Below are 27,073 nucleotides of genomic sequence, written 5' to 3'. Positions count from 1 at the left end.
CACGGGATGATGGAGGCTTCAGAAGTAGTGGATGCATGGAATGATGGAGGCTTTAGAAATAGTGCATGGATGGGGTGATAGAGGCTCAGAAGTGCATGGATGGGGTGGTGGAGGTTTCAGAGGTGGACAGAATGATGGAGGCTTGTGATGGGAAGGCTGATTTGATTGGGAGGAAGCCACTAACAAGCGTCCCTGCTTCATGATCCTACATGGAGTGGTGAGACTTTTGGGGGACAAGAGGAAAAGTGATAGTGAGCATCTGAGAGATTCCACCTGTCCTGCCAGTCACACCCAGTTCAGGAAGTAGTTACAGGTGCCAGCAGGAAGCTCTCACCCAGAGATGCCCTCCCTTTCTAGGCCTCGGATTAGTAGTTCTTGCTTTTGTGTTATTATACTTAATACTTGCAAAAGACTTTTTTGGTTTTGGTGGCTTTATTTATTTAAAAACATTTTTCTTTTTTACAAAGTAATATATATTTAACATAGAAAATAGAGCCAAACAGAAGAAAATGAAAATCACTTGGATCTCTTCGTATGGAAGGAAAGTTAAAGTCTTGAAGTATTTTCTTGCTTGGTTTCTTTTATTTGGTTGGCTTGGTTTTTTTAATTTCTAATTCTTGGGCATCTTTCAGTGAGATCTACTTAACTCTGAGTGTCATTTTTGTTAGTTTTATTTTTGTTTACTTTGAAACAGGATCTTGCTGTGTAGCTCTGGCTCGCCTGAAACTTGCTATGTGAAAGAGGCTGGCTTTGAACTCACAGAGATCCACCTGCCTCTGCTTCCCAAACTATCAGGAAGGAGGGAGAGCGCCACCACACTTGGCTTTGGCGTTTCTTTGAAGCTTTACTTACTTTCACAGTCTGCCCTCAGATCCCTGAACAGTCTCAGGTGGCAGCACGTATTAAACTTGCCGATGACACAGCACGTGCTGTGGTGCACGTGGCATGGGGTGTGTCTGCAGGTCAGAGGCAGCCTTGTGGAGCTGCTTTTCTCCACCCTGTGGGGGCTGTGGGGCTGTGAGGATTGAACTCAGGTCCTCAGCTTTCACAGCAGGCACTCATTAGTTGAGCCCTCGGCAGCCCAGTGTTTTAAAACCTGCTAAACGTTGTGTAACATAATTTGCACCTCTATTTTTAAAAACAGTATAACTTGTGATGCATCTTTCTTAGTAATGGCGATGTCAGCACAGACTGCTGTTGAGCTGAGACTTAGACTACTAATGCTTGTCTGTCTGCTTTGCGTGTATGAAACTTTATCCCACGTTGTTCATGCTTTCTTAAAATGTGTACGTCTCTGAGAAGATGTACTGAGTCTGTCTCTCTTGGCTGAGATCACCTGTCCCCTGAAGGATAACTGCTTGTGTGTTTTGAATATGGTGTTTCCGTTCTCTTCAGCACTAAGTGAAACATGAGGGGGTGCTGTTCCTTTCTTCCTTTTTAAACGTACTTCAAGCTATCAGTTGTACAAAACAAAACCCCTTTCAGGCTTGGGATTATTCCATATTATCATCTATTCCAAATTAAATCTGTGGGAAAAGGAGACGATTAATAACGTTCTTTGCAGTATGCCAGCTGCAGGGGTGCTTAATGGCAGCTGCGCATCAGCACTTAAGGAACTGAAAATACTTGAAAGGCTTCAACTGTCAGCCCAGAAGAGCCTTTTTCTGTGGATTGGTGTTTACAAAAGATAGGTACAATTTTAACAGCCGTCAGCCACCACAACCCACCTGAGTTTGATGGAGTAACAGCAGTATGCACATCACAGTCAGCCAGTGGACTGTCCTCAGTGGACTGTCCTCAGTGGACTGTCCTCAGGGCTGGATTGCTTCAGGGAGGTGGCCATCTATGTGTTTGCAGGCACCGGTGTCTGGTTCTTTTCTTCCTTTTCCCTGTTAACTTTTCACAGAGCTTGGAAATGCATGAATTAAATGTTTTGCAGATTATCACATCCTGTAACTGATAGTTCATATCATTTTTCAAATTCAACCTAGTTGCTGAAAACCCACCATGTAATATGAGTGTGAATTCTCTTAGGTGCTCTCACTAGAATTGAAATGCAAATGTGCTAAGTTGACATTTGCAGTCACTACAGGTTTGCTTTGCCTCAACCTGTGTAACTCTTGTCATTCTAACTGTCCGATGTGTTACACTTGACAGGACTCAGAAGGTGTAGACATCAAGCTGGGTGTGTGTGCTAATGGCCTTCTCATTTACAAAGACAGACTGAGAATCAATCGCTTCGCTTGGCCGAAGATCCTGAAAATCTCCTATAAGCGCAGTAATTTCTACATTAAAGTTAGACCAGCAGAGGTAAGCAGAGCCTTGTACCCTTGGCAGAGCTAATGCACTGTCCGGGTTTCAGCCCTTTGCCAGTAGGAGAGGTGAGTGAGTTCTTGCTGCGAAAATGCTGCAGAAGAAACACTTCTCTGTTCTTTATGGCCCAGAAGCCAGCGCTCATGATGTTCAACATTCTCATTGCTGACACACACAACTGCCAGACCTTTCACAGAAGGGGATCTTTTTGTGCCCCCACCCCCAGTGGAAATAAGTTTTTCCTGTTGACTCAGTTAAATGATAGAATGTGTTTAATGGCATTGAATAATCAGTTCACCAGGGCAATTAATTCTTGCTTTTCATAGAAACATTATCACAGTCTGAAGTTCTTTATTTTGTGTGACTATATAGATAGACTAATACTTGTTTTCTAAAAAAGAATTGCTTCTGACAGACACGACTGACCCTGCTTACAGTAGCATGCAGCCGATGCTTGAAGAACAGGCTGATTTTGTTTTATGGATTTATTCCAGCTGGAACAGTTTGAGAGCACCATTGGATTCAAATTGCCAAACCACCGGGCCGCGAAAAGGCTATGGAAAGTATGTGTGGAGCATCACACTTTCTACAGGTAACTGTCATTGCTCAGCGCAGGTGCCTGGTGGACTGTCATTGGTCAGCGCAGGTGCCTGGTGGACTGTCATTGCTCAGCGCAGGTGCCTGGTGGACTGTCATTTGTCAGCGCAGGTGCCTGGTGGACTGTCATTGGTCAGCGCAGCTGGATGGAGAGTGTGGCAGATGCATCTGTGCCTTGCCTCCGGGTCCCTTGCTGGGGCTATTTGTGTTGCCCGAGGCCATGCTTCACTCCGCTGATGTCTCCATCTCTCCTTCCACTGCTGCCATCTTGCCACCAGTCTTCTTAGTAATAGTTCCGTTGTTGTTTTTGTTTTTTATCAGCTCTTTTGGACTTAATCTCTTCCTCAGTCCGCTTGGGCCCTATCATTGTTACATTTGTTTCTTTTGTCAAGAATATCTAGCCCACTCAAACTCCTTTCCTAGCACACTGACTTCCCCCAGTGCTGCTCCTGGGCCAGCCTGATGTCCCGTCACAGCCACTTCTGTGCCTGCGTTGTCCGGCGCTGACTTAGGTAGCACCTGTGTGGTGACTGATACAGCACCACGGCCGTGTGTGTTTTGCTGTTTCAGAACAGTGATTGCCAGCGTTAGTGGGATCCTCTTGCTTCCAGCCAGTCAGTTCTTTCACATCCTTGGTCTCTGGAATGTTCACTCTTCTAGAACTTTCCTGCCTGCCTGTCCTCAGCATTGCTCTAGGTGCATTCACTGTAGAAATGGGGGTCCTGAGTGCCCCACCTTTCTTTTAGTCTCCTCCTAACTTACTGTCACTCGTGTTGCCACCTTCACTGTTTGACCTTCTCCTGTTTCAAGAAATAGATAAACTTTGCTCTGCTTATTTATTTCATCCCTTTTCAAAGGCTCCTGCATGGTGAGCTTACTTTCTCACAGATTGCCTCAGACTTTTTGCTCAGTTATATACCATGCCTCCCTTGGAAGCCGAAGCCCCAAACAAAACCCCAAAGAGCCCTTGGGAGGGTAGACCTCTGAGTTCAAGTCTAGCCTTGTCTACTTAATGAGTTGGAGACTAGCTAGAGCTACACAGAGAAACAAATAACAACAAATCCTCCAAATTTCCTTTGATCCCAAGGTATATAGCTTGTGTTCTGTCTCCTTTTAAAACCGTTTCTTTAGGGGTTTTTGTTTTTGTTTTTTGTTTTTTTTTTCACAAGTAGTTTGGTTACCTTCATCTCCTTAGTTTTTGGTGGTTGTGGTTTATAAAGCCAGACCCAGTGAAGTGTTTTCACAGACTTAGAATCAGATCCTGTTCTGCCACATAATAGCCGTGTATGGCGATGAGTTATTGAGCCTCTGCTTTACCTTCGTTATCCCTGTTCCTTTATTTCCTTATAGGATTGTTTTCAAAATTAAATGAGATTTTACATACAAAGCAAATACAAGCTATTACTGGTGTACAATAAGTTATTGTCATCATTACCACTACCACTTCAAACAACAACAACAAATTATTGCTATTACAAATGACTGGTTCCTAGAGTGAAAGGGAACAGATTCGTTTTCAAGACTACTCCAGCACACTAAACTTAGAAGAAACGTATAATTCAGTGTGTATTTGAGCCTGTCTGAATCAGCTATACTCATCACAGAAGTCCTTGAGAAGTTTATACTGTTTCTTGGTAGCTGAGCAAGTGTTTCCTGAGGAAGCATGGGGCTCCCTCACGTGAGGCAAGACAAGAGAAGCGGTGCGATGCGTCTAGACTGGATAAGGAGCAGCTTTGCAGTCAGATAGTGATTCAGCAGCCAGCAGCCTGTTGGAAACGACAAGTGCTAGGAGTTCCTCGAGTGCGGCTGTGAGACACAGTTGACTGCTTCCTGTTGCAGGAGCTGGGCACTCAGGGGTGGGTGCCTCTAACTAACAACAGCACCAGCCAGATACCTGAGCAGAGGTGAGACTTCTGCCTGCTGTGCCAGCTCCCTCTTATGTGCCTTCCAGGAATTTCTGTGAAGTGCTGTCCTCACAGCTCAGGCCCCTCGTTCTTTTCGCTAATGGACTATGGATTCTGACTCAAAAGTGAACTATTGTACTCCTGAAGACTTTTGGGATAATGGTTAACAAATGAATGGGCAGCCTTTTCTTTTTATTATGAAACATACAAATTATTTCTTTATAAAAATGGCCAGGCTTCCAGATTGAAGCTATTAAAAATAAACAGGTCTTTCTTATTTATTGATAACCAATCACATATACTAATGTTAGCAGGATACAACTGTGATAATAAAGTTGCATTATAGAGCTTGTCATGGTTCTATGGGCTGTGCAAGGATAATTTTAATCTTTACAGCTTGTCTTAAGACACAATTGCTATTGGCTGTACTTTGCATTTGGAAAAGCAGAGGAATAGAAAAGTTACAGCATGGTGGTCATATTGAGAGTAACAGGTGGAGTAGGGGACCCTAGTGCTCACCAGTGTGCCTGCTGTGCTGCACTGCAGGGAGCCTCCTTGAATGCTCCTCCCAGCTTTGTTCTCTTAAGTCTGAGAGAAATACCAAGTTCTTAGAGCTGGAAATTCTCCTGCCATTTAAACTTGTCAGCCATATCACAGAGACCAATGTGCAGTAATGTGCATTGCTCAGTATTAATTTTAGTAGCTTACATGTAGGCTTTTAAAAAGGGCTCCTTTATTTCTCATAGATGAACATTGATGGGCTGGTCTCAAGCCATGTCTCAAGTGAAAATCGGGGGCCGGCTCATCCTTATCTGTCACCCTCACCGTTTCCACATCTTGGACCACAGGCAGTACCTCTTTAGTGTTCTCCTGCCTGGTGTCACAGGGAAGCAGCCTTGGGGCATATATAACTTTTGTGCTCAAGAGTACTGGAAGTTTAGGAAAAGGAAACTACAGCCCAGGCAACATAGTGAAACCCTCAAACAAAACAAAGCAAGAAACCCTTTAAGATGGGGTTTGTGTCTAGACTTCACAGGCTATAAGGTGACAGTGGGCAGCAGGTTCCCTGAAGGCACAGGTAGGTAGTAGAGTGCATAGGTTTATCTGAAGTTACAGAAAGTAAGCTAGCAATTGGAAAGCTGGGAAAACACTTCTGAATATTTTAATTTTTCTTTAAAATTGTTTTCTGAAGCATGAGAAGTTTCTTAATTGTTTTAAATCTATTTTATATAAAAGAGAAAAGGTATTAACATTTTAAAGGTATATCTCTTTAAAATGCACGGTACTTAAAATTTTCTCATAGTTCCATAAAGCAGACACCCTGTCTGTAATTTCAGAGTTCTCTTTGGAGATTTCTGTTACCAATGCATGTTTCTCCATTGCGATAGTCTTTAAACTTTCTCCTTTCCTCTTCTGCTCTCTTAGAGCGGACTTCATTATCAGCAGAAGAGGTCAATGTGCTTTGCCTAGAGGGCATTTCCCAAACAGGGGCTGCACTGGTGAGCAACCTTTCCTTCAGTTCTGTAGGGCTGCTCTCATGCAAGCAGTGAGAGGCCGTATTTCACAGTGTTGCCAGCTAGGGAATTCTCCCCTGTTCAGCTCATCAGGAGGCAGTTCAAGGTGAATACGCAGTCCTCAGCATCACTGTCTGCGTGCTTCTCTTCTGAAAATTTATGGGCAGAAAATGTAACATGCCTCCTAGTCACACTTTACCATGCAGATAGGTTTTGGCTAAGAAAGCCAGTGTCTATTGGTTCTTTATCACTTAATTCTAACCGCTTTTCTGGATGAGAACTGTTTTGAGTTAATCATATCTTAACTTTGCCTTGACCTGGAACTCACTGTTCACCAAGCAGAATATTTTTAAAAGCGCACACAAAAGGTCTGGGAATACTTGGGGGTGATTTTAGAAAAAAACTTGTAAAAGATGACTTTTCCTTGGAAAACGATTGGAATCTCCAGATTCTTGAACTGTCAATTCATATCTTAATCAATAATTGTAAGATCTGAGTCTATATTTTTGTTAAGATGTTTTTCCACCTCCCAATTACATAATGGCAAGATAATTTCAGTTGTATCAGAAAAGACTGGCTTATTAAAAGTATGCTCTTATATAAATCTGAACATTACTATCATCAAGGTTTGAATTCGTGAGTAGAGCCCAAGGCTTACACAGTAGGATTATGCTGGCGAGCAGGAGTGCCAACCATCTCTGTGGATCTCGGTGAGTTCTGTTCTTCAGGAAACAGGCTCTCGAGTTAGATGGCTTCCCCTACCAGAAAGAGGCATAAATACTAACAAGTGCTAATGCTAATGGGCTTTTCACTTGGCACATGTAGCTAGCAGCACAAATCAGACCCGTGTTTACATAAATGACTTACACAACTCAAGTAAATACTCTTGACACTCACTCGGAACAGCTGCTCCTTTGGTTGGGCTGAGAAAAAAAATGTGTGAGCACATCACTCTTAAAACACAGCACGTGACCTGGTGCAGAGCTGCACCTTAATCCTAGCACTTGTGGATGGGATAGAAGCCAGCCTGGTTTGCCCAGGGAATTAGATGCCAGCCTGTCTGAAAAAAACCAAAACAATAAAACCACATATGTAGAAAGGATGTTTTTATTAAAACTATGTAGCACTGTTTTTGTTTAATGATACTAAAATGAGATCTTAAAATACATACCTGTGTGGTTTTGTATTTTTTTTTAATATTTTATTGATTTATTCATATTACATCTCAATTGCTATCCCATCCCTTGGTTTTTTAATGCACCTGAAGTCTTTGTCCTTTTTTTTTCCCCTTGTAGGCTTGTGTCTCCAGAGCAGCCACCAAAGGCCAAGTTCTTGACCTTGGGCTCCAAATTCCGCTACAGTGGCCGCACACAGGCACAGACACGCCAAGCAAGCACACTCATTGATAGGCCAGCACCACACTTTGAGCGTGCCTCTAGTAAGCGTGTCTCGAGGAGCCTAGACGGAGGTAATGCATTTCATTTTGGACTCATCTTTTCTCGTCAGAAAGTGATGACCCAGTTATTAAGGCCACCAGACACCCTCAAGGGCAAAGGTCCTCAGCCTTCCTGATGCTGGGGCCCTTCGATACAGTTCCTCATGCTGTGCGGACCCCAACCAGAAAGTTACTTTGTTACCACTTAATAACTTAACTTGCTTCTGTTATATATTGTAATGTAAGTATCTGATATGCAGGATATTTGATTTGTGACCCATATGGCTTGCAGCCTACAGGTTGAGAACTGCTGGGCTTGTTGGATAGACATTTATCCACAAATCAGTAAAATGATGCTATTCTCAGAGTGAAATAATTTTGTAGTCAGGTTTTCACCCTGAGCATGTGTTTTCTTTCTGTTGACAGTGCTCTTAAATAGTATGCATTTGTGCTGGTGTTTATTAGCTGTGGGTGAATGCGTTTTTCTTGGTTTTATTTTATTATGATGCCTAATATGGCTTAATTTCTTATACTTGTTGGTTGCTAACATAATTCTAAGGGATTTGGGGGTATGGTTAAATATGAATTTTAATTCAAATAATTATGAAACAATTCTACTGTCTCAGATATCAGTGTATCCTTTCAGAAGTTTACCAAACTCACAGCATACAGCAGGCCACGCTAGGCTTCAAAGTATTAATTCCAAATATGGTTTTAAGCAACAATAACAAAAGCATACACACTCATTTGTCTGGGGAGATGGTATGAATATTAATGTTTTCTATTAGAGTTCTGATGAGATATATACTTGTGGTTTCACGTAACCTATGCATGGAAGTGAAGTGATGTGCCTTTTTCATATTTGTCATACTGCTTATTGGTAAATTAGGAATTAATAGTATGTTTCTTGTAAGAGAGATAATGTTAACGTTTTGTTAAAATGCTTTTCTTTTTATATAAAAAATGATTAGAATGATTAATTTTTCAGTGAAAAATAGTTTTTGAACATTTTTGTTATATTTAATACTAATATTGAATAGTTGGAAAATATAATTTCATATTTTACTATTAGCAGAAATCCCATTTTGATTGTTGTTCTTTTGTATAGCTCTGAAATATATACTTGAGCAACAAGATGTTAAAACAGATAATCCCTATGTCAGCGTTTTCCCACTAGTAGAGGACTGACACAGACTGGCCTTGTTCTGGTTTTCCTAGTAAAAGAAATTACCAACGAGGTGCAGGTGTGCACAACTCCCAGGTGGTGGGTATTTGGAGATACATGGTGGTTATTTCTAAAGAGTCTTCCATAGAGTTTTAAAGAAAAATATGTGCTTCAAACAAATGAGAGCCATGTTTCCAGACATGAAATTGAGTGAACTGGCAGTGCCAGCCAACAACAGAGCACGTTCCTCAGCATATCCGAGAAACGTACTGACCCCTGTAGCTGTCTCCCAAGTCTGCTGTGAACGCAGTAGCTGCTGCTGTTTGTGCCCCACTAGGAGTCCCTGCCCTCTGGTGCTCCGCCTGCAGCCCAGCTATAAGGGATGAGGCTGGAGAGCTCTCCTGCTGTGATCCTGGTGCTCTGCTGAACACTCAGCCAGGGCGCCCACTTGTGGTCCCTGCATCTTTGAGAATCCAGCATCTTGATTGAGCAGTTATCGCAGAGTGTAATCAGAATCTGTGTCTGAGAAGAGTTTTCACAAGAAAAAGCAACAAACATGGCACCGATTCTTTATTTTTTTCCATGTGTTTTGGGCACTGTTACTCATTAGAAACGTTGATCATGTTATTGTGAGAACTGGGAAGCTTTTGGTGTGAGTGTGTGACCTGATGGCCAGCCAACTCTTTGGTTGGGGTGTGTGCTCTTTTTTCCCCAACAACAGGACTTTATTTCCCTCATCATTTTATCAGCATCCCTTTAGTGTTGTTGACAAGTGTTGTGTTTCCTGGTATTTTGTTTGCTTTTAAAAGTTAGGTTTGAACAATTTAGATAGGTAAGTATATTTCTCTTGGAAGGTTAGAAAAAGATTTTAGTGATTGCATAAAAATCACGCAGAGCAGCTGTTGTAAGACAGTCTCCTCTGAGATTAGGAAATAGAACCAGAGGAGCCAAAGCAGTCATTTGGAGAACTAGCAGTCTGCACTGGGGGCAGGGGTGAGGGGTGGGGATGGGGCAGGGCGGGGGCGCAGTGCTTCTGTGATAGTGAAGATTAAAAAGTAAGAGGGATGGTGTGCTGCTGAAGCAGGGTCGTCAGGGAAGGAAGGCCTCCTCAGAGTCCTGGGAGGATGGAAGGGAGGGAGCTATGAGAAGAGAGGAGAGCATAGGCCATTGCAGACAGTGGAGGTTACAGAGCAGTTTCGAATTGAGGGGGAACAGAAAAACACACACTCAGGCTTGGTAGGAGAGCCAGGCTACTGCCAGGCTTTGCTGGGACCGTTCTGTAGGAAGACACTGAGGCCTTAGCTTGTCTGTGCCAGCACACAGAGCAATGTCAGCCCTGAAGGAGAGTGATGAGAGGATTGAGACAGGAAGCAGGCAGGACTGGCGTGAACTGGCTCACATGACAGTGGCTGCTGTGGTCCTCAACTTAGGTGGGAGCAGACCATTTGGTTACTGCACATTAGACTGGGTAAGTGTTGGCAAGTGTGCAGTCAACACTTGTCAACTTGGCCTCTAATCTTAAATTTTATATCGGATCATATTGCAGCATTGATATCAGTGAAACTACGTTTATTTAGATCATATTTCCTCATTTTATAGTAATTTGTGGTTGCAGTGGGGGCTTAAAATTGTAAGTGGTTAATGGTAGTAAAATCCTAGCAACAACAAATCCAGCTCTATGAAATAAGGTATGATGTCATATGTGAGCTCGTTTTAATTCTTTAAATGATTTGTGTGGACTTTGAAAAGGAAGTTTTTATAGATTGGAAATGTCTTAAAGGCTGAAGTGGTACAGAAATAGAGGTTTAAAAACAACGACAACAAAAACCAACTCACCATGTTTAGAAATACATCCAAGGGCCCTGTTTGGCTTTCCTAGTGTGAAGGGGAGTTGTTCTAGAACTTGAGGTTCCTGGCTGCAGCAAATGGGTACAAGTAGGAGAGTGTCATTTGATGAGACAGTCAAGGTGAGGGAAGACACCCTGGGACAGGGGTGGGGGGGCGGAGTGTAGATTATTTGGAACATTGTAGGTCAAAGATGGAAAGTACTGACATCCTCCAGTTAGCTGCGATGGATTACTCACACCATGTCCAAGAGCTTCAGCCTCTGGTTTTTTGTTTACTGGAATTTCTCTTGGTGTGTGGTACAAAAGCAGCCACAGGCTGTCTGAAAAGCACTTTATAAAGAGGAAAAGCCCTCAGGGGAATTCATTGTTCAGGAAGAGCCTCTATGAAGAGAAACTTGTCACTTGGCTTGCTGACTCTTGAGTTGATCCAACAGAACGACAAAATCCAAATCACAGCATGTTTCTACCTCTGCGAGAGAGAAGAAGGCTGCACAAGGCCAACTTAAGGGCAGCAGCTGGGCACTGGACTCTGTAGTCAGGTTGAGAAGTTCAGAAGGACTAGGAAAGTGAAAAATATTAGATAGGTAAATTACTAAAGCTACAGTCTTTTAGTATGCAAATAAGAAGTTAATTTTCAGGGGATTTATTAAAACCCCTTGAAACAAATCATTTTAATAGTAATTTTTAAAGGAAGATTTAGGACTGATCAGACATCCAGAGTGTCTACATGTAAGTCGGCTGGACTTTTGCTGTTGGGCCAAGAGCTCCTCCTACTGGCCAATTTCCGGATGAGCCACATGCTCAAAAAGCTAATGTGTTGGATTGATTAATTTTTACAAATTCAGAATATTGTAAAGTTTTGTGTTTTAAAACAAGTTTCTATTACATATTGATACTTTCAAAGTTCAGACTGTTCTAGCTGCTTCCATTTGGCCTGTGTGTTGAAGGGTTATGTTCTTCAGAGCTTTGACATCCACAGGTCTAACCTATTTTAACTTACCTTCTGTAGCCCTGATTGGTGTTGTGGACCAAAGTCTTACGAAGGATTTTCCTGGCCCTCCTGGAGAGGGTTCAGTGCCTGGCCCTGGAGCTGTCAGCTCCACCACCATACAGGATGGTGATAGCCGGAGGGATGTCAGAAGCCCAACAAAAGCTGCACCCCTGCTTCCTGAGGGGAAGGTATGGCACATGCCTGTGAGTGCTGCCGTGGACGCGTGCTTAGATTTGCATTTGTGTTTCAGAAATTTATTATGATTGTATAACCTATGCTGATTTAACTTCTCATGTTTCAAATATGTGTGAGTTGCTGCTGATTTGGACGAATTTCTAATCTTGTTTTGATTATTTTTCATAGTAAAATATTTATTTTAGTATAAATCACTCTAAGAATGGTGCAAATTACATAAATATAAGAAAGCAATGCACTGGCATTTCCTAGTTTAATATCAGTTGAATCACCAATGATAAAAGCCATATGACTTACTAGTCAATTTTAAAGGTAACTTTTGTCTTAAATTTTATTATATTGACTTAATTTTTATATGAACCAAAAAATTTGATATGAAAAAAGTCCATTGATAATCCATGGCTGTGAATAGGGCAGGATTGGTGTGCTGTCATTGCCTTTATTTTGTGCATACACTGTAGCAAATGAAGAAGCAACCTGTCAGTTCTGTTACTTTGTTACTAAAGTCACTTCAGCTGACTGATAGTCACTTGACTAAAGGGCTTTTGAGCTTCTCACAAATCACTTCCATACCCACAGAAAGCAAACTTTCATAAACAACATTGGAAATAAGTGCCATGTGTGCATCATGTTGAAAAATTATTTGGCTAAACAGCATGTGGTTGAAAATAACACAATGAATGCTCTGCATGATGTCCTTCAAGTGCTAAGTTGTCAGAACCTTAAATTATACCTGTGTAGTATCCAAGAAAATGGCTACTGAAGAGAAAGAAAGCTTAGCAGGTCAGAAAGTTCTGCTTTGCTTTTCTTATTTAACTTGACATATGTAATTTGAAAATTTTTTTCTAGACAATAAAATCCTTTATATTCTAAAGGAAATTATTCTTTAGCAAATAACTAGCTATATGAGCTTTTCCCCCCTGTTTTTTAATGTATGTATCAGCAACTAGGTTTGAGTAACATTTAACTAAAAACTCATAGTCATTAATACTTGTGAATTTTACATGCTAAAAGGAGTCCAATTTCCTCACTAAAAATGGACCATTCAGTTAATTTTTAAATCATGTCTTATGAAAGCTTCTCGGGAGTAATGTTTTCACTAACGTTTCTTCTTCTCTCCTGTTTCCTTCTTGTTCCTTCGGCCATAACCACTGTGTGATTCATACGCCACCGTGGGTTACACTTGGACAGACTGTGTGCATGTGCCCCCCGTCACCTCTCATTTGCTGTACTTTGTCCTTTTCCCCACACCTCCTGCCAGTCCCTGAAGTGGACTTGCTGTCAGACATTTCAGAGGAAGACCCTTTTGGGGAGGCTGATCAGAGCACATTGGATAGCTTGGAGGGGCTTTCCACAGGTGGAACACCAGAGCAGGGTGGCCCTGAGGCAGCCATGGTGGATTCCATTGTGGATCCGCTTATAGCCCCTCCTCAGCCTGACTGCTCTTCCATCTGTGAGAAGACTCTCAAATCAGCTGAGCAGCAGGGCTCTGAATTGGGTTCCTTTTCCTCTAACTTTTACAAGTGCTTTGCCTCCGGCTTCCCGTCCTTTCTTGATGAGGATGGGTATCTTGTGTTCCCCAGCCTCCCCAAGCTCTGGGTTTCTTTCCTGCCCCCTGATGTCCAGCACTACGTCCCCATCACATCACCTTCCTTCATTCCATCACTGGTCCTCATCTTTGGGCTGCTTCTCTCAGCTTCTCAGTCAGTCTCGTTTTCTCTTACCTTTTCGCTTCCTCTGGCACTAGTCCTCTGCTATCTGGAGGGGAAGGCCACTGCCTTTCATGTTTCTTATGATTGTGATTTGAATGACAAGCCAGAGGAAGAGGAAGCAGTGGCCAACATGCCTCCATAAGCTACATTTTTTGTTTGAAATTGACCCAGCTGTTCTTTGTTATAACCTCTTTCTAATAGCGTCTAAACATGTGCATAAATTTTACTGACTACCCTCAAAATAGTATGTTCTCCCTCTCTCTCTCCCCCTCTCCCCTTCCCTCTCCCCCTTCCTCCTTCCCTCTCTTCCTCCTTCCCTCGCATGAGCGATAAGTTAGAGAGTTCTCTATATTGCTAGCCTAAGTCCAGGTCTGTACACACTCCGAAGCTTGTCATATGAATCTCTTAGATCACACTAGATTGTTAAAGGAGTGCTTTGCTCTTCAGCGTTCATATTTGGTCTGTTCTGAAAATAAGTGTCAGTCCTGTCCCTAAAGCATGAGAACTTAGAATGTTTTAAGTATAATTATCATCGACATGTATTAGGAAAACTTAGTATTATTAATCTTGGTAAAATCCAAGCTTGTACTTGCACTTAGGAGCCCAAGGCTGTGAGTTGCCCACCTGATATTTCTAGGTCCAGCATCAGAAACTCCATGCCTGTGTACTTCACCTGGGGCCAGGGAGACGGGTTCTAGCTGCTCTTCTTTCCTCTACCCTGAATCATGTCATGATCAGGTTTTCTACAAGAAAGGTGGTAAAGTGGACAATGGCTCTGAGAGATTAGGCTCTATATGAAAGGTTGGCTTTTTAGTGCTTATCTATTTACAGTTAGGTCTCTAAGACATTTTACATCTGTGTAAGACAGCTGTTTAGAAGTTTCCTACCTCTGTACTACAAGGAAGTCAGCCTGCACGGCACAGTGTACTGTTAATCATGTTGTTCAGTGTGGGCTGGTGATTATGTGTCTTGTATCTTAGGGGGGAGTCTAGCAACACAGCGTAAACCCCAAATTCAGAGCAAACATAAAATATGGGATGAGTACACCATTGTAGGCGAAACTCTAACTCTTTACATTTACTTGAGAAATACCAAAGATCAGCATGTTAGTGAATCAAATGTTGACCAAGAAACCCGAGGCTGGCTCTCCACGGGCCGTACGGCAGCTATCATGTTGTTCTCCGAGGCTGACTCTTCACGGGTCATACGGTAGCTATCATGTTTTTCACCTCTCCCACAGCCCCCTGAGTGGCTACAAGCCCAGCTCCTCCCAACTCTGCGGCACTGCCTCCCGCCCAGGAGAGGAGCGGGCCCGCGCGCGTTGTCTTGGAAAGCAGACTTTCCTTTTGTGTCAGTGGTGTTGTTTCTAACTAGTTTCCTAGTGTCAGCATTTACTCAGCATTTCTTAGTCTTAGCCTTCCAATTAATTGTCCAACTCTAGAAAACTACTGTATAAAAATCTTTTGGAGAGAAAGTGGCAGTATTTTAAAGATTATTTTTAAATACCCATTTTAATATTAAAAAAATTTAATTGGCTAATTTTGCCCCAAGAAACCCTATATTTAAAAACTGATGGGACAACGTAGAGTGCTGTAAACTTGTAACCTACGTAGAGCTGAAGACAAGTTCGCATCTCTTCCCCTTGTTCCATTCATCTTGGCACTTGCCACCACTCTGATATTTTTGTTCCTGTTTAAACAAAGAATTCCCAAAAGCAGAGCATAGTCTAGGGACTGAGGAGGAGTGCAGCTTCCATTCTCCATCCCACCCGTGCATGGGGTCATTCGCATCACCGCACACCAGCCAGGTGAAGAGAGAGCACAGTGGCTTAGTCGCATCTCCGAGGAGGGCCAGGAGGAAAGGTGGTAATGCCGCGGCAGCATAAAGCTTGGATACAGCACCTCTGCCTGTCGGCGGAGCCCTTCCAAGAGCCCCTTCTTTCTGCTGGAGTGCTGTGTGACTTTGCAGGGGAAGATGGAAGCCCTGGACACGAAACCGGAGCAGGTGTCTGCTTTCCCTTTGTTAGATAATAAGTGCCTGCTGCCTGCCTTTCCTGGTGGTGGGGCTGGGCTGGGGTGGGAGATGATGCTAGAATGTACTTTTGGGCTTTCATTTGAGTTTTGTTTGTTGTGACTTTTAACATTTTTATTCTCCATTGTTTTAAAGTCTTAGATTACGAAACTCTGGGTGGTTTGCAGTGCTTGCTGATTGACACACTTATGTTTATTTGCCTTTCCCCCTGTGTGTGATTTAATTTCACAGAGAAGTACCTTGAGAGTAGAAGGGGATAATATTTATGTCAGACATAGCAATTTAATGTTGGAGGTTTGTATGATTTCAGAAAGCGCTCCACTCTGTCCTCTGGCTGCCAGGCTGCTGTGGACGGGAGGTCACGCACAGGCTGGCTGGCCGTTCTCTTCAAGCACAGTGCATGCAATGCATGGGGCTATTGAACTTGGGAGTGCATGCTACCAGTCCAGCTTGGTTCTTAGGTGGCGTAGGTAGGAATGCATCTTCTGTAAGTTCTCAGAGTGACAGCTGGGGAGAAAAACTATTTAAATAAGAATACTAAGTAAGCTTGTTTCCCTAATAGGTCACCTTTAAGCTATAGAATCTGAAGTAGCACCAGCCTGTGCTTAATATACATCCAACAGTAGGTAATTTTTATGTGATGTTGGCCCACTCACTTGACTCTTGAACTGTGGTTTTTCACCCCTTGACCTCTCACTGTCATCCATGTGATGAGTGTGTCCACTCAAAGTGTTGTACCTGAGAACATCCTGGGTACTACAAAAGAAAAAGCCGTGGGGGGTGAGGGGAGCCCGGTGAAAGGGAGGGAGGGAGGAAGAGAAGGATACAGACAGGGAGAGGCACTGGGAGTTGCCATGTGTGTTCCCCATGTCACCAGAGAACAGCTTTCCTTTTTTTCTCCTGCTGAGGGCGGTGTGCAGCGTTTCCAGTGGAGCTGGCAGCTCTGGGTAATCTCACTAACCCTTGGGTTGCTTCTGGCAGCTTCCATAGCTGTTACAATGTATCTTTGCTTAACTTACTAAAATGCTGTAAAGTATAATAAGTAACATTGCTGTGAACAAATGCAAGAAATGTGCCTGATCTCAAGCCGGTCTCCCCAGGCCATGCACACGTTTTCAGTGAGTTTGCAGATGGCTACAGCAGCTCCTGGTGAGTGGCTATGCCTGTGCGTGGCTGTAGATTAGCTGCTTGGGTCAGATGCATGACCTACCTTTGGGAGTGGAACTGTATCCACAGGCAGCCTGCAAAAACCTGGGAAGCCTTTTGAAATGTAAGAAAACATTTAACTTTCTGTTAATTCAAATTCCTGAACAGTGATTACACATGCACTACTTAACAGAGCCAGTTTCTGTTTTTTGGTTTTTGTTGTTGTTGTTGTTTTTTTGTTATTGTTGTTGTTGTTGTTGTTTTCTCTTAAATCTGCTGAATATACCATCCATAAGGCCAACGGAAATAGAAGTGATGGGTGCTTTTCATCTTTGTAAAGGGACCACAACCACATGTTACATGAGGTGGCTGGGTTTTACCTCTGTTTTTGGCATTACATGAGGCCAGTGTGTAGTCCATTTAGAGTGAGACCAAGCAGAAAGGCCTCTGGAAGTAGCTATTGCTGTCCTTTAAGAATGAGAAGCCACCACTGGGGTTTCCTGACAAGGCTCTCTCTGCTTTGTCGACTTTAGTTGATGGTCCTGGACAGCTTCCTCCCTTCAGGCCAAGTGTGCCCTTCTATGCCTACCCCTCTCTGTTTTGCTGTATTCACAGGCTGCAACTTAATAAAACTTTATCACAAAGATAAATTGTGCAAACAAAGTCAAAGGCTGCTGTTTAAATCCAACTCTACACACACACACATCTATATATCCATCTACACATACACACCTCTCTATACACACATACACACACTTCTCTACACACACACACACATATACACATCTAAATATCCATATATGCACACACATATACATACATATCTAGAGATTCCATCTACACACACATACACACACACAAATCTATATATCATCTACATACACACACCTCTCTATACACATATACACACCTCTACACACACACGCACACATCTATAGATCCATCTACATACGCACCTCTGCACACACACACACACACACACACACACACACACACACATCTATAGATCCATCTACATACACACATACACACACGTATCTTTATATATGTATATAAAGGATTCTTAGCCATTATCGTCAGTTCCATGGCTCCTTTCTAATATGAATAATTTTAAAATCCTAAAGAGAGAAGAAATTAAAATTACTCAAATATGAGTAAAATAATTCAATGGCTTCATTTTCAAATTTTTATGAACTCAGGGCTATCCACAGGTGGTGGATACGGCTTTTGAGACTTGGCATTTTTCTTGCTTTATTATGTCTTTGAATTGTAAGTTTACTTTATCTCATTTTTTCGGTTCTACTTTTGCCCTGCTGGGTTTTTCGTTTGGATTCCCCTTTGTCATGTTGCATGTTGCTAGGACCTGGATAAGGCCCAGGAGGACATACTGAGGCATCAGGCTAGCATTAGTGAGCTCAAGCGCAATTTTATGGAGTCCACACCTGAGCCGCGCCCCAATGAATGGGAAAAACGACGTCTCACACCTCTGTCCCTGCAGACACAAGGGGTATGTCACTAGCTCTTGTTGGCTGTGTGTCTCACTGTAGTTGTTCATCTTGTTTGTTGATTCTCAGAAGTTAGAAAGTGTTCCCACATAAATTGTTCTGTATTGCTAACAATTTTTTAAAGTACTAAGTATTAACAATGTAATATTTGTTGGCCTAATTCGTAGGTAAATGTTATGCGTTTCAAAGTATTTTCAGGGTAATTTTATTGTGGTATTCAGGTAACTTAATGATACTGACTTGTTACTTAGTACAATTGGGAGCTAATGTAGTAGTTTGTCTAAGGGCCTTCTTAGTTACTGACTTCACAAACAAGGGCTCATGTAGGTATTAATAAAGGAACGTGGGCCAGAGAGAGTGGTTTAAGGCCATCACTGTGAAGATGCAGAATTCAAACTTACCTTTAAAGATTGATGGACTTTGTTGAAAAGTTTTTGAAATATTATTTTATAAAACATATATCGATAGACTTAACAAAACTTCCAGGCAACAGTAAACAGTCATGTTTCAAAACATTATAAACAGCAATGAGCTCCAAACTTATTCTTCCTTCTTTTCACAGGTGGTGAAGTTTGTTTCTTACCTTCACCGACTATTTCCTTTAGAACACACTCTCAGAGTATCTCTGCATCCTTTCCGTTCTTTTCTTCCTTCCTTCCTTTCTTTCTCTCTCTCTCTCTTCCTTTCTTTCTTTATGCTTTCAGATCTCTCCTGTGACTGAACAGGAAGTTCATGGGTACATCCCTCTTGAAGACACTGATACAATTCACTTTGCACCTTTGAAAGCTGTACAAAAATGTTGCGTTACAGTTCATTAGGTCCCTTTCGTTTTGTGTTGGCTGTTGCCTGATGGCAGACGTTCAGTGTGGATACTCTGCTGTGGGTTTTTCTTACTTCCGCAGTGCAAAGCCCTTTAGGGGTAGTAAGTTTCCAAGTTTGTGCACTGCATGGAGAGCAGTGCCTTAGAAACCAGAGAGAAAAGCAGTTGCTGAGCTGAAAAATAAAGCCGTCAAATGGAAAGGTGGAAACCCCACATGCTGGCTGTTGTGGAGGAGGGAGCCAGCAGTTACAATTGTCTGAAAACCAGTAGTTTCATCAGCTCACTCTAGAATTCCCGAAGCGGTGGCCGCTGACCAAGGGAGGAATAGCTTTGCCGTGTGTATGATTCCGTCCGGTTCCCTCCACTGACCCACACCGTCCTGTCCTGCTTGTGTTGCTGTAGGTGTGATGCATGTGTCTTTGTGCTGATTATGTCATTGTTTAAAACAATAGAGAAAAGGCGAGCATCTTTTCAAGGATGTCCTATCCAAGAAGGAGAAGGACCCGAAGGCAGCAGCGCGGACATCTGCAGAGGAACCTCGGGCAGACAAGGTGTTTACCTTGCATCATTGGATCTGCTTTTGCTCCCACCCCCGCCCCCACCATGCATTGTGCTCACAGCCAGAGATACTTTTTTAAAATGTCCATCTGTTTTTGAAATAGTTTTTGAATGTGTAAAAAGTTAGGCTCCAAACAGCCAGGGTTACACAGAGAAATGCTGTCTGGAAAAAAAATAATAAAGCAAACAAACAAACAAAAAAATACTTTAGCTGGGTATGGTGGCGCACACCATTAATCCCAACACTCAGGAGGCAGAGGCAGGTAAATCTCTTAGTTCAAGACTAGCCTGCTCTCCAGAGTGAGTTCCAGGCCAGCCAGGACTACATAGAGAAACCCTGTCTGGAAAACACCAAACCAAACCAAATCAAAGTTAGACTCCTCAGAGAGGTGGAGGCAGGCAGATTTCTGTGAGTTCGAGGACAGCCTGGTCTACAAAGTGAGTCTAGGACAGCCAAGGCTACACAGAGAAACCCTGTCTCCAACAAAACAAAACAAAACAAACAAAAAACCCCAAAAGCTAGGCTTCTGTTGTGTTAGGAGCCTGGGAACATTGGAGAGAAAGACCTTTCGTCATTTTGACACTATGGAAGTACAGGAAGTCAACCGTGTGTTGGGTGATACATGATCGTCCATCATTTGATGTGTGCAGCTTGCGATCTCGTGAAGATGCACCGCATGTCCCTTAGACACGCAGTGTGCTGTTTAAGTGCATCACTTGCTTACTAAACACACATGGGAAGCTTTTGCATTTTCATTTCTCACACTTTTAATGTAAAGAAAGGGATACTGACTACACAGCAGCTCCTTTCTCTTTGTGCTTCATTTGTGACAGTTGTGCCAGCGTGAGGAACCGTGCTTTCCATTTCTTTCCACTCTACTGTCCTGCGTGGGTTGCTTCAGTTGCTTGTTAGCTGCAAGAGCTTAGACATGCTCATCTGTGGTTAGGGACTGGCACACGGGAGGAATGCTGAAAGGTGAAACTCAGTGTCATGTAAGATGGGAGAAGGGCCAAGAAGAGGGATCATTTCAAGTGGTAAGAAAGTTAGGATGGAAGATGGTCCCGTGCTCAAGGCAGGGCACGTGCAACTGCTGGAGGTAGGAACTGGTGTATGGACCCGAAATGGCGGGCAGGGCTTAACGAGGGAGTACCAGATGCACAGAGGCCAAGTCAGGCAGCGTCATTTGAGAAGGGCTTTCGGCAATTTAGCTAGAATTTTGGTGAGCGTATTTAAAATTAAAAATTTTCTGGATCTCATATTTTAAGAATGTATAGTATCCCAGGGGTCCTGCTCAAACTATGGCACCAGCCAAGGACAATACGTGCAGTAAACTTTGACCTCCTACCCAGATCTGGCCAATGGACAGGGCATTCTCCACAGTTGAGTGGAGAGTGGGGTCCGACTTTCACATGAACTCTGGTGCCCCACATTTGACCACATCCTCTGGATGGGGAGGCCTGGTGGCACTCAGAGGAAGGATAGCAGGCTACCAAGAAGAGACTTGATAGCGGAGGGGAGTAAGGGGAAAATGGAAGGGAGGGAGGAATGGGAGGATACAAGGGATGGGATAACAATTGAGATGTAATATGAATAAATTAATAAAATATATTTTAAAAATAAAGAAAAAGAAACCTAAAAAAAAAAAAAGAATGTATAGTATAAAATACTGTATAGATGTTAGAGGGAAGTCATATGACATCTCGTCAGGGAACACTCCTAGGGGCTTCTATGCATTCCAAGTGACTGCATTCTCCTTCATGTGCAGCAAGTACTTTCTACATATGTCAGGCATTCTGGCTGCTGTTACCCACTGGTTTTTCACCCATGAGACACTTTACTGGCCCCTCCTCTGTCTCTGTCTGCTTCTTGCAGTAACACACCAGGCTTGGAAGCGTGAGCTCAGCCTGCTCAGGCTTGGGCTTGAGCTTGTGGCGTTCCAGTTTCTCTTTATTATGTCTCCATTTCACTGCTGGTTTCCCAGGGTCCCGCATTTATCTTTGGATAATAGTCAGTATTGAAAAGTAGAAAATTCATATTGCCTAAAATTTCCGAATTCCCATAATAAGGGTCTTAACAAAAAAATAAATTTAAAAGATTTGTTCATTTTTACTTTATATCTGAGTATTTGCCTACATATATGTGTATACCTCATGTCTGCTTGGTGCCCACAGAGGTCAGAAGAGGGCACCATATCCCCTGGAACTGGAGTTAAATACAGATGCTTGGGAATCCCTGTGGGTGCTGGGAATCGAACCTGGGTCCTCTGCAAGAGCAAGTGCTCCTAACTGCTGAGCCAGCTCTCATCTCTAGTTTAAAAAAATAAATACATTGAATATTCAAAATGGCTGTGGTTTGACCATAAGTAATTTTGCGGGTAGAACAGACATCGAAGGATTTTTAGTCTTTAATGGGTAAGTAATGATTTTGTATCCTTTCGTGTATTATGAGACTTAGGACAACTTGTATTATCTGTGAATCTAGGAGAAATTACCTACACTGGTGAGTTAAGGTCCTGCCTGGCTGGAGTGGTGAGGCCTGGGCCCAGGACGCTGAGGTCCACGAGTGGCATCCCCAGTCATTCTGATAATTTTTGAAAATGTGTGATTAGTTCAGTGCATAACACTTAAGTGTCACAATTTCTATTAATGAAGGTGAGAGACTTGAGAAGGTTTTCAGAACGCCCCCATCCTCCCACTCTCCCCTTCTTAGGTCATCATCTGAAGCACACTCTATCCATGACATGCATTTTATGCTTTTAAAAATCTCTGGAGAATGGTTTGCTAGGAATTCTCACAGAGTTCCACTTGGTGATGGGGGTAGAGTGGGGTGGAGGCATTTCCTGGCCCATGCTTTGTGCTATTGCCAGTTTCTGAGGATTGTCACAGCGTATCTCTTATCCTCTCAGACAGGATAGGAAATGTAGTTGAAGGCATAGAAATGTGACAGTCAGTGTGCCTTAATAGACTTTCATACAGATGAGTTCACTGAACACTGAGTTTCCAGTTCTGGGATCTTCTGAATTTTTTAAAAACTGTGTGCCCCCCCCCCCTACACAAACAGTGTAGAGACTGTTTGCTGCATCTCTACACAATAGACAAAGTCATAGGAGTTAGGGTGGTTTTGCCTATTAAACAAGCAGTCAGGAGTCCAGAGCCCACAAGGAGAAGGGCATTGAGAGCAGGTTGCAGGTTACCAGCATTTGCTGGCACAGGAAAGAGGCATTTCGGATGCAGGGGTTGCCGGAGAGACGGTTCTCTGTGGAAAGAGTTCAAGAAGCTACCTCAAAAGTTAGTGTTCGAGGATTTGGAGAGTGCCGTTTGTTACATTTCAGCAGTAAATGCAGTTGTAGCTGGCATCTATAGGTTATACTGACCAGAACTTCTCAGGCAGGGTGCAAAAGCTGGCTTTCGGGCAAAACTTTCGCATAAGCCTGCTCCCATTTCCAGAGTTCTATCTTTCCTTTTATTGTATGCTGTTCTGTTTTTCTTTCTTGTATAACCTTTCATTCCTTTTAATAGGTCACTGCTCTCTGTCCCGATGTATTGCTAACTCTTTGCTCTTCCTTTTCTGACCTCTAGAGCCTAGAAGAGGAGATAACATCAATTTTGTTTAGTGGAAAGGGCTTTTCTCATAATGTGAAAGCCTCCTGCCCTTCAGCCAGCACTTGGACAGCAGAGGGCGCTGTTTTGAACGCTAATGCACCTAGGGAAAAGCTTTCTCCTGCGCCCTTCTCACACTTGCCTGAGGTGCATTTTACTTTGTTTCCCCTGCTACTAAAAGCTGCATAAGAGACAGAAAAAGTTCAGTTTTTGAGTAGTTAGGTACCTTTCCCTTCACTATACTAGTGAAATCATTAGGAGAAACATTTAAGAAACAATGAATTTTGTCATAAAGAGACAGTAGACAGGATAGTTTTTTTTGTTTTTTTAAAAAGTCTACGTTTAAGGAACTGTTTACAGCGCTGAGGCCCAGGGCTGTAGTTACCAAGCAGAAGCTTAGCTAAGTGCTTTGCAGAGCTCAGGTTTTCAACCCCCAAATTTCAGGCATCTTCTGGTAGTTTATTATTTAAAACAACAGTGGCACGCCTGACAGAGGTCCAGAGCTAATTGTGTTGGCACGATCCTCCGCAGTTCCCTGAACTTGTGCCAAACCTGTCGAGCCATTATGGCTAAGTAATAACAGCTATGTCGCTGGCCTGATACCAGCCTGAAGTGCCTGCCTTGGAGATGCTGTGAACACTAGCTGTCTCCATCTCTGACTGGGTTGGTCAGCAGGGCCACTTGCTTATAAAGATAGACTTGAGGCTTTCAGTTTAATATCTGAAACTTGTGGGGTTTTGATAAAACTGGAAAGGTGATTTGTTCTGCTGATCACATGCTTACGTGATATGAATTTTAAGCAACTCAAACATAACAGTTACCATGCATTTCAAAGTAAGAGATTGCAGAGTCTGCAGCATACGTCATGGGAGCTGCAGACAGTTGTGTCACTTAGCTCTGGGACCCATGAAATACCTGATGTTTACTAGGAAAACCTCTGAGAACAGTTGGTGTCCAGCGGGGTCAGAGGGCCAGTGCCCTTTTGCATTCAGTGTGGGAGATAGCCTGAGTAAATAGTGCCGCTGCCTGCAACTGAATTATTTTTCTGTTAGGCCACTAATAGTGGGGCCACGGGGATGTAAACTTGTTGCTCTGCTTTATGTCCACAAGTGTAAGGTAGTGCAAAACCTTAAAAACTCCACTGAAAGAAGCCTGTGCCCTACCCTAGCGAATACTGGGCTACAGTAGTTTATGCTACAGACAGGTGTTAGATGGAGCATTTAGCTTCTGTGTTATCAAATAAGATATCCATAGGAGACTGGGATGGCTGTCCTCTGTAATAACCCTGACCTACTTCTGCTATCAGTACTGATAGTGAACGAGCTAAATTCTAAGAGGAAACTCGTGGGGCCAAATGTTGACACCCACCTAAGTATCTGTATTACAAGCTGAGATGTTAATAACTTTCTGCAATGAACATTTTAAACATGAATAGTGATTCGAAACCAACCATGATTTTGCCAATCCAAGCTGGTTTTAAAGGCACCATCTAAAAAGAAATCAATCAATCATTCTATCAATCCTTGATGCTGCATTTATTTAGGACTTGGGATTCCAGCCAGTGTTCCAGATTCACTGGAGCCCTGCCCCGGTGTTCAAGGGGCAGATCTCTTAAGTTTTAGAATTTATCCTTTAAGATGATTAGTAAGCTTAGGTATTAGTACTTGTTTTTCTTTGATATTTTCAAGCCCATAAATAGGGCTTATACCTGTAATAATTCTTTATTTCTTTATGCGACTATTGGCTGTTTTGTTGTTGTTGTTGTTGTTGTTTGTTTCTTTTTGTAAGTGTTGACGATGTCTAGTTGTCCTCTATGTGACCCTGAGCTCAGGTTTCAGTGGGGTTGGTTGGTTCTTGCTGGTCTGTGTCTACATTGTGACGTGTCTGTTTTGGTGGTGCTTGAGGTAAAACCGTATTGATTTTGTGTCCTCGGTTGCTTTTTGTTTCACAGACTCGCACTCCCACGTCGGAAGGGCCTTGCACTGGAACCAGGGACGCTGTTAAGGTTCTCCCTCCTCCATGTTAATGCCATTCCTAACCCTCTCATCCACCCCATGTTCCCCGGCTTCCTTTCAGTCAGCCATCACAGCCATCTCTGTTTTTCTTCATGACATGATCTGCCATCAGTTAATTTGGGTTTCCACTGTTTTTATTTATTCATATATTTTGTTTCCCCTCATCCATCTTTTTTTTGTACAGAGTTTACATGAGACTCTGAATGTGGTGGAGGAGAAGCAGCGGGCAGAGGTTGGGAAAGACGAAAGAGTAATCACAGAAGAAATGAATGGTAAAGAGCTGTCACCTGGGAGTGGTCCTGGGGCGATCCGTAAGGTGGAGCCTGTGACACAGAAAGACTCCACCACCCTGTCTTCTGAGAGCAGCAGCAGCAGTGAGAGTGAGGAGGATGAAGTGGGAGAGTACCAGCCTCACCACCGAGTGACTGAGGGCACCATAAGGGAAGAACAGGAGGAATACGATGAAGAGATGGAGGAAGAACCCGGCCAAGGAGCCAAGGTAGTAGAGAGGGAGGCAGCAGTGCCCGAAGCCATCCCAGACAGACAAGCAGGGCCCAGTGCACTCACAGTAGAGACAGAGGCCCAGGAGAATGTAGGTGCCCAAAAGATTCCTGCAGAGAAGAGTGCACACGGAGGCACTGTTGAGCACGACCCGAGAGAAGAAACAGAGGACGAGCAGCACACAGTTAACGGAGAGGTGCCCCATGTTGACATTGATGTTTTACCAGAAATTATTTGTTGTTCAGAGGTAAATGGGAGTCTCAAGCATGAGCTAAACTGTAGCGCTGTTTCTCGGGTGGAAACGCCTGCCATTCTTCATCTCTCCCCTAATTCTTCCTCAGCTTTGTCAGCAAGCATCTGGTTTTTCTGTCTCACGGGAAGCAGGGGATGCACTGCTTTGTAGATGTGCAGCTCTCTCCGGGCACAGTTTCTAGCTTCTTTGCTGCAGCTGGATTCCCTGCAGGGCGACTCCCACTGCTGCACCTGGTCTGCTGCCCATTCATTGCCCATCTCTCTGCATGTGGCGGGCGCCTTTGTCCTTCTTTGCACTACTCCTTCAATCACATGCCCTTTCTCACCGGCTAATGTAGTGAAATGGGCGTGTCTTGCTGAAAGATGGTGGGCTGAAGTGTGCGTGCTCCTCAGTGGTGATTGGCTTTGACCTTTTTGGCTCATCTCACGTTTCCTTAGAGCTCACGGCAGATGCTGTGAAGGCGCATCCTATAGGAGGGAGAGTATTTACTTCTTGAGTACCTTGTGGCTTGTCTGTAGAGACCAGGAGAACGGTCTACTTAGGAGTCTTTTCCTTCTTGGCATCCAGGGACTGCACGTTGGCCATAAGCACACTCTCCATGTTCTCCCCTCAGTGATGGGTTATTATCAGATTGATTGTTTTGTAACCTGTCGCGTTAGTGATGCCTCCTCCCTTTACTTTCCAGAGAGCGAACTTGCATACTCTCAGTTCAGTCTTGATCATGAGGGCGCTGTCTCCCATGTGATAGTTTTGCTCGCACAGCTGCCTCCTGACTCTAGAATGCCCACTGTGTCAGCGTTCATCCACATTTGCTCTCTGATTGAGTGGATGCTCTTTACGTGGATTTGTTTTGGAATAAGTAGGCTACTTTAAATTTCATATTTTACTTCAGAAAAGGCATCTCAAGAGTCTTTGAACACTTTGGACTACCCTTTCCATTTAAGTAATTATACCTGATGGTAGTTTTCTCT

General features: G+C 43.2%; 1 protein-coding gene across 20 annotated transcripts in view; it reads left to right on the top strand.

The window, feature by feature from the left end:
• Positions 1–27,073, top strand: part of Epb41l2 (erythrocyte membrane protein band 4.1 like 2) — a 144,067-nt gene that overhangs the window by 109,594 nt on the left and 7,400 nt on the right. For 4 of the 20 annotated variants that reach the window (XM_051164513.1, XM_051164512.1, XM_051164509.1 and 1 more), the window contains 10 exons: positions 2,158–2,310; positions 2,808–2,905; positions 7,624–7,796; positions 11,785–11,954; positions 15,936–15,998; positions 18,211–18,357; positions 19,628–19,726; positions 23,313–23,480; positions 25,285–25,338; positions 25,533–26,096. In XM_051164513.1, the coding sequence (XP_051020470.1) occupies positions 2,158–2,310; positions 2,808–2,905; positions 7,624–7,796; positions 11,785–11,954; positions 15,936–15,998; positions 18,211–18,357; positions 19,628–19,726; positions 23,313–23,480; positions 25,285–25,338; positions 25,533–26,096 (1,689 nt within the window). The remainder of the gene's footprint in view (positions 1–2,157; positions 2,311–2,807; positions 2,906–7,623; positions 7,797–11,784; positions 11,955–15,935; positions 15,999–18,210; positions 18,358–19,627; positions 19,727–23,312; positions 23,481–25,284; positions 25,339–25,532; positions 26,097–27,073) is intronic. The other 16 variants (XM_051164520.1, XM_051164519.1, XM_051164516.1 and 13 more) reach the window with 9 other exon arrangements.

This window comes from Acomys russatus, chromosome 21 (genome assembly GCF_903995435.1).
Source record: "Acomys russatus chromosome 21, mAcoRus1.1, whole genome shotgun sequence".
NCBI classification, from domain to species: Eukaryota; Metazoa; Chordata; class Mammalia; order Rodentia; family Muridae; genus Acomys; species Acomys russatus.
The sequence above is the reverse complement of the archived record's forward strand: the minus strand, read 5'-3'. Positions and strand labels throughout refer to the sequence as shown.